Consider the following 7,474-nt stretch of genomic DNA (forward strand, 5'->3'; position numbering starts at 1 on the left):
GTTGCACCCAACCGTTGAATTCCCACTTATTTAAGTGGATCCCACACATTTGAGTAGATCCAACGACTGATGAAACTGTGACACGGTACCACCCGTTGCACTGTAGACTGACCCCTAACTCTAACAATTTTATGGGACCCACATAAGATAGTGTGCAAATTTGTGAGTCCCAAATAGGATAATGCGCAAAGCCGGCAACACCAAATAACCATATGGAACAGTTAATTCAGTTGACTGAAGTGGGTAAGGAAGGCTAGGGCATGGCTTCGCTGGCGGTGACGGAGTTTGTGATAAACCCAGCTTCGGCTTCAAGACTCATCTCTAATCCTATAACTAACAATACATTCTTCTTCTTCTGCTTCTGCTTCCCTAAACGCGGCGCTTCACTATTGTTAAAATCCCATCTTCATTCAGCTTCGCGCTTTCGAAAAGCCAATGCTACCACTTCATCATCATCAAGTGACCAATATGACCAACGGCAACAAGAAGAAGAAGACGAAGAAGAGAACTTTCAGGTGGTGACAGCAGTAAGAAGCAAGTACAATGACATTGTAATAGTGGACACTCCCAAGTCTAGAATGCTGCTCCTCGACTCTACTTGTAATAAAGTCATGCCATATTCTCTCAATAATTCTTTGTTAAAGTTTTCAGTGCTTTTAATTGTGCGTGTGCGTGTACGTCGTTCTTGTTGCTGCAGATAATGTTCATAGCATTATCAATAAGGGTATTCACAAATGGACTGGTTCTTATTGGGTACATTTATTTTCATGTGCTTTGTACTTTTCTTCGAACTTAATTTGGAGTTGATTAATTGTTCTTTCCCATGTCTGTTTGTTTTAATGTCTCTTCTTGGTTTTTGATTTTACAGGATGAATTTGTTAGTTTGCCGGCTATTGTTCCAAATGGCCCAATTGCAATCTATGGCTTGGTACTTTACTCCATCTTGAAAACTATATACTACAAAAAAATTAAGTAATATTACTAATGCAAGCCAATGATTTCATGAAGTTGCTGCTTCTTTCAGGGGGGTGGGACAGCAGCACATCTGATGCTTGATTTGTGGCCTTCATTGAAGCTTGAAGGTTGGGAGATTGATGAAATTGTATGGCAATTCAACTATATATATATGTCTTTCTGCCGTATTATATCATATCATTGTTTGAGAAAATTTAACCGTTTCCATCATAATTGCTATCAAATATGACTCATGCTTACACTAGCACACTTTTCTTCAGGAAATAGCACTCCATTTTTATTACTTTGTGTGGAAGCTTTTGCGCCTTTCCATTGGATGAGAATTGTATATTTGGCCTTACATTAACATTGGATATCACCATCTCATGTAAATGTACTTTTAGTCATTGGAGCTGAGCCGAACTGTTTTTCGATCCCTGAAATCACAAAATACAATGATGAATTAGAACTTCCAATTAATTTCCAAACTAATTGGAATTTTGTGTCCTCTTCAATTCAGTTAATCGACAAAGTGAGGGATTATTTTGGGTTATCTGATCTTGAGAAGCCTACTGAAACTGGTGGTGTACTTCAAGTTCATATTGGTGATGTGTTTTCTCCCTCAAAAGATGCTTCTGGAAGATATGCTGGTGAGATTTCCTTCTAATTTTTCACGAGTTTTCCCTTTACTGAACTAGTGGTTCTGTGTGAATTTGCAGCATTTCCTGTGGATCATTCTTTTTTCTTTCTTTGGGTGTGTAGTAAAGCGTGATGTTTTCTTATTTATCCTTGTCATCATCTTTGGCCTTTTCCTAATTTTAAAAAGCATTATTCAATTTCACTTCCTCGGGAGAACATGTTTCATTGCTGATTTCTGTTTCATAAAGTTCTTACAACTTCACTACCTTTGTATGTTCAGGCATTGTAGTAGACTTGTTTTCTGAGGGAAAGGTCTTGCCACAGTTGGAAGAGGTATGTACCTGCTTGGTTTCATTTTTTTCTGTAATCAAAAGTGTTAAATGTTGTCATGTTTCTTATCTTTTAGTAAATGCTCATCTGTATGAATGTGTTTACCATTATTCATAATTGTATAAATTTTAACTTTAGACAATTTGCGGTGAATTCATTGTCTAGGAAGTAATTTCTTAACTACTTGAGGTGTCAACATGAATCTTTTTTTTCCATTTGGTTAGGCCTCTGCCACTACCATGTTACAGGATGTGCTTAGGCATGAAGTGTATGAGTAAAATACTAAATTGAAGCTATCTATTTATCTATTACATAGATTCAAATGCTACGGAAGTCAATGCATGTCTATGACTCCTGTATGTTTATACAATAAAACAAAATCTCTGGTTAACAAATGCACTATCTTCTAGAACATGGCACATCTTTAATATAATTTATTATTTGAATTCCGGTGCCCTCCCTTGCAGAAAAAATAAATGGTTCATTTTACCACTTTCTCCACTTTCTCTGTAAATGCCCGTAAGAAATACTAAATATCATTGCAGTATCTTTCTCAACTAGTAATGTTGTGTGAATGTTAATGAAGACATTATTTGGAATGGAAAGGAATGAAGCCTTTGGCCAAGAAAAATTAACAAAATTATTTCAATGATTAGCACTTATTATAGTAAGAAGAGATAAATTTTGTATGATAACATTTTAAGAAGTTTGAGTCTGTGACTGTGTTTGACAGGTTGCAACTTGGTTGAAATTGAAAGATAGATTAATGCCCAATGGTCGCTTTATGGTCAATTGTGGTGGCATTGATGGAGTATCTGATATGACATATGGAGCAGCCCGGCCAAAATCAATGAATGACGTGTGGATGCATAATTCTGCTATCAGGGCATTATCAGAAGCATTCCCTGGGAAAGTATGGCATTTCCATGAAATATCCCTCCACAGACAAGTTAACACTGCTTCTTAACCATCTTCTAGATCATGGTAGAAATAATAATACATGAAATTTCAAGCTTCTAGATGCTAACATACATCGGGGCCACATTTTGCCTCCTTTGGTACTGTTTATCAAAAATACGCCTACATTCGTCAAACACAATATTTCAATGAAAATGATGATGTTCTATCTACACACACATGCACATAAGCCGTAATCATTTAAATCGAGACATAAGGATGATATAGTTATTTAATGATCATAAGACACCACTGAGTTTAAGGTTTATCTGGTATCAGTTCTAAGACTACTCTTGACCAGCTAAATTTCAGAACCATGAAGTAGAGATTTCCTGCACAAGCTGGGTGTAGCGGATATCCCTGGTTTGTATAAGATGTTTTGGAAATTCATAGCAGATCCCTTTTTGTACCACCTTAAATATGCTTGAACAGTTGAACCACTTTCACTTATTGAAGTCTCCTTAAAAAACAGAGTCTCAAACATTTTCACTTTTCAAATCCATTGTCTTCTGATAATAATGTGAACCTTTTTATGTCTCTGTCTCCGTACTGATTCATTTGCTGCTCTACTTTATTTTGGACTCGTAATGGTGATACTCAGATTAAACCTCTGAGATTTTGTTTAGAGGCTGCTTCCAGTTGGAGTATTCCTACTCAGAGTTATAATATAGGCCAATGAGAAATGGATCAAAAACCAATCAATCATTTTCTGATCAACTGTACTGAACACCTGGCATGAGCTACTGGAGGAAGTGTGTCAGGTCTCCTTGTTTGTCAACTCTAAACAAGACTGGTCATGATGCGTAGTTTTTCATGCATGCATGTTCATAGTCAAGTGTCTGATATCCTTACGTTTCTGCATATGCTGAGCTATTAATCTGTTTTGCTGTAGTTAGCAGTTATGTGCAACTGCGTAGACTGAATGAAGCTCATAGTTTGATTTCGTTGGAACAGGTAAGCTGGAAGAGAATGCCAGAAAGAAATGGTGAAAATTTTCTTGCACTAACAGGACTTTTGCCAGATTTGAGTTCATGGTCTGCAGCTGTGCCAGGTCATTTGAGTGAAACCGTGAAGAAATGGAAGCCTTGTGCTCCTTCTCAATGAAAAAAAAAGCTTTTTCTCTTCTCTTGGTTAGCAGAATGATCACTAGCAAATATGTTGAGACTGCTCGTCTAAAAGTATGTCAATCCCGCCATTCCTGCTGAAATTGGAGATTCTCTCATTAGTCTATCATGAAGCATGTATCTCAGTGAATAATGAATGGTAGTGACCAGCGATTTTTGTTGCTTTCATGCGTCTTGCTATAAAAATTTCATTGATAAGCTAAGAATTGTAAGATATAACTTATTTGGATGAATGGTAGCTGCTTTCAGTTCCACTGTTTGTACTTTAACGTGGCAGCATGTGGAGTGATATTCTGAGTGGTGGGACATAGGCTGCTCAGATAAATTCTTTCTGCATTTGGCTGCCATTTCCAATAGACGATGGTCAGATGGTAATCGCCAGGTAATTACTTTTGAGGTGATCATAGTTGATGACAAATTTTTTCCCCTTGTACGCAGCTATACCATGCTTTCCTTTGATGCCACACATTTTTTTAATTTATTTTAACTTTCAAGGCATGTTGATTCTTAGTTTCTTACTCCTCTTAATAGTAGATTATATAGCTGATTATGCCATTTTTATGTTTTCATTATTTCAGTCTCCAAGATCTAACTGTTGAGTCAATTGAAATAACTTGTACAATTTATACATCTTTAGATTTCACTTTGTTCATGACCATTTTATAGGTCTGATTTGCAAAGTAATGTAATATTATACCTGAAATGCACATTCCAAGCACTAAAAGATATCACAAACCCAGAAAAACATTGTAAAGTCTAGATTAATGACATGTTTCAGTGGGGCTGTTTCTGTGTATTTTACTAGCGTAAGTATCAGCAGAAGCATATGTCATTACACCAAATGAAAGAAGTGAAACTCAACTTTCACATTGCAGTTTAAAGCTGCTAATACACTTGCCCTCAGCCATAAGGCCAAGAAAGGTTACATTACAACTATGAAACACAACAGGCTATCCCATTTAAAAGATCGGGATTCAGCTCTGTTTGGTCTGTCTGCAGTCCCTTTTGAAAGCAAGCTGAAACACCTATCCATACTCAAATGGCTGTACAGAGAAATCCTAAGATTGCTACTAAAACTCTTTGGCAGAATCAGTACTGCTTGATAACTAATAGATCCTAAAACCAATGGCAGAAAATGCCTTCAAACTTGCACACCATTGCAATAGCTGTATAAACCATCTGATAACACTTTCGCAGGTTTCGTAGTTCCCTTTGGGTATACCTTCTCCATTGCAATGCCGTTGCCAAGCTTAGCAGAGAGATTTCCTTGGCTCCCAGATCCTTGTATGAGAGTATCTAACTGCCCACATGCTGCTGCTATAAGCCCTGCATTTGACACAACAACATGAAGATTTTTATTTATTGTTTGATAGGAATATGATGATTAACTATGAAGCTTTTTTTTAGCATAATGCAGCAAATCAATTTGTGTTAGGTTTGATATATCACCCAAAAAAAAAAAAAAAATTCCTTGAAGTTTTTTCACCCATCTTTAAGACTATAACTAGTTAAAGAGAAGTTTCATATATGAATAACTGGAAGTTTCTTACACACAACATTGTGAAATCAATCATAGCTTATTTTCTCCCTAATGCATTTTGTTTCACTATGCATATATCAAAGATATAACAAAGAGAACTCGTGAAAGGTTAAAGGCTACTCATTGTTTTTTGGGGGTAGGGGGTTGTATTCCCAAAAGATTCAAAAAGCTTGCATTTCCTTCTTCATATGAGAACACCCACACATAGCAGGGTTGTATTCCCAAAAGTTTCTTTATGTTATATTGAAAGCAATATAGCAATAGTAGTCTAAATTCCAGGAAATTTCAAACAGTTAGAAATCCTGTGTACACTTCTGGTGAGTGAAATAGTAGCATGCAATCCATGTACATAGAATACAGGGAACAACTTCAATTTAAATGGACAATGAACTGGTGGTGCTAATGCCAAAGTCCACATCATGTGAACGAAACCTTTTTTCAAGGAAACCAAAGAACAAAGAGAAAACACACACACACAAACAAAATAAAGATGAGAAATATTACCTAAGAACAAAGGAGATGGTTTTCCAGGCCTAGATTTGTATTCGGGATGGAATTGAACACCAATGAAGTAGGGATGGTTAGGCAGCTCAACAATCTGTGGCATTAATATGTCTGTTGGCTTAGAACTAATGAACTACAAAACTATGCATCATCAAAAGTAATTTAAGAGCACAGCAATTTTATAGTTGAAAGTCCATACCTCCATGCGTTGGCTAGTTTCATCCTTGCCAGTGAAAGAGAGACCGGCATTTTCCAAGCGTGCTATCATATCAGGATTCACCTCGTATCTATGACGATGTCTCTCATCAATGAAAGTTCTATTTCCATATCTGATAACACAGAGAGCAAAAGGTTTAGCTAATCTGCAACATCGTTGCTCAATAAAAGCACTTGTTATGTTATACACTTGAGGCAAATAACTTGCTTTACTAATTATAATCTACACATAATTGAAACCAAATATGAACCTGCATTACTATGTACAATTTATTCATAATTGAAAACACACATATGTACATATTTCAAAATAGTCAGATAATACTCACAATTTTGCAGATTTGCAGTCCTTGACTTGGAAGTATGTCCTTCTTGACCCAAGACGCATAGTGCCTCCCATATGAGTTTTTGAGCCCTGTTTGTATATGGCAGAGAATTAGAAAAGAGAGCCAGATAAGTTATTTGATTTCACGGTAGAGTTAAAATAAAGGAGACACGGATACAAACCTCCGGCATAAATATAACACAAGGATTTTTGGTGTTAGGATCAAATTCTGTGCTGTTAGCATCTCTCAGATTAAGAACAGATCGCGCAAACTCGATGACAGCAACTTGCATTCCAAGACAAATGCCAAGGTAAGGAATTCTGTGCTCCCTTGCATACTTAGCTGCGAGAATTTTCCCTTGCACTCCTCTGTTGCCAAAGCCTCCTGGAACAAGAATACCATCGGCACCCTGAAGACACAGGCTAGTTAGAGCACTACTAGAGAAAGTTGCCAACACTTAAAAAAGGAGATATATGACAGTTAGCTGTTTGAATCAGCTATTATATCACGGACCTTCAACAACTTCCATGCAGCCTTATAAGCATCTGGATTCTGCTAGGAAAATTTTTTTGTCAAGATGTGAAACAAAGAAAAAGACAAATAAAGTTGCAACGGAAGGAACAGAATAACCACTAACTTCTTTTTCAGTTGCATCTTCAAGATCGCAAGCTGGAATCCAATCGATGACAAGTTTCTTGCGTAAATCAACAGAAGCATGTAAAAGAGCCTGCGACAGCACAACTTTTTTTATGGCCAGCACAAAATCATGCACTAACATGCATACCATAGCCATACTCAGACCATAAGAATTAAGAAATAAACTGGTACGAATTTACATTACATTTATATGACTTTTCTCTAGTGCATTCTGATGTCATAACAAA

The 7,474-nt window shown here is 36.7% G+C and overlaps 2 protein-coding genes across 3 annotated transcripts in view; one reads left to right on the plus strand and one right to left on the minus strand.

The window, feature by feature from the left end:
* The first annotated feature begins 193 nt into the window (after window positions 1-193).
* Window positions 194-4,514, plus strand: LOC18050367. 2 transcript variants are annotated; one of them, XM_006448477.2, is made up of 8 exons: window positions 194-600; window positions 698-753; window positions 869-928; window positions 1,025-1,102; window positions 1,475-1,604; window positions 1,874-1,926; window positions 2,657-2,872; window positions 3,835-4,514. In XM_006448477.2, exons 1-8 carry the CDS (start codon window positions 261-263, stop codon window positions 3,982-3,984), a joined length of 1,083 nt encoding a protein of 360 aa, XP_006448540.2. In that variant the 5' UTR covers window positions 194-260; the 3' UTR covers window positions 3,985-4,514. The 2 variants fall into 2 exon arrangements, with proteins under 2 accessions (XP_006448540.2, XP_024047021.1); XM_024191253.1 differs by having other exon boundaries at window positions 2,657-2,836.
* Window positions 4,515-4,765: 251 nt separating this feature from the next.
* The window catches only part of LOC18050369 (CTP synthase), a 6,112-nt gene continuing 3,403 nt past the window's right edge, over window positions 4,766-7,474 (minus strand). The window contains exons 15-21 of the mRNA XM_006448486.2: window positions 7,228-7,317; window positions 7,104-7,142; window positions 6,772-6,999; window positions 6,594-6,679; window positions 6,248-6,377; window positions 6,049-6,142; window positions 4,766-5,330 (exon numbers count right to left, since the gene is read on the minus strand). Of these exons, the coding sequence (XP_006448549.2) occupies window positions 5,146-5,330; window positions 6,049-6,142; window positions 6,248-6,377; window positions 6,594-6,679; window positions 6,772-6,999; window positions 7,104-7,142; window positions 7,228-7,317 (852 nt within the window). The 3' untranslated portion in view covers window positions 4,766-5,145. The remainder of the gene's footprint in view (window positions 5,331-6,048; window positions 6,143-6,247; window positions 6,378-6,593; window positions 6,680-6,771; window positions 7,000-7,103; window positions 7,143-7,227; window positions 7,318-7,474) is intronic.

The sequence above is a fragment of the Citrus clementina genome, unplaced genomic scaffold, assembly GCF_000493195.1.
Source record: "Citrus clementina cultivar Clemenules unplaced genomic scaffold, Citrus_clementina_v1.0 scaffold_2, whole genome shotgun sequence".
NCBI classification, from domain to species: Eukaryota; Viridiplantae; Streptophyta; class Magnoliopsida; order Sapindales; family Rutaceae; genus Citrus; species Citrus x clementina.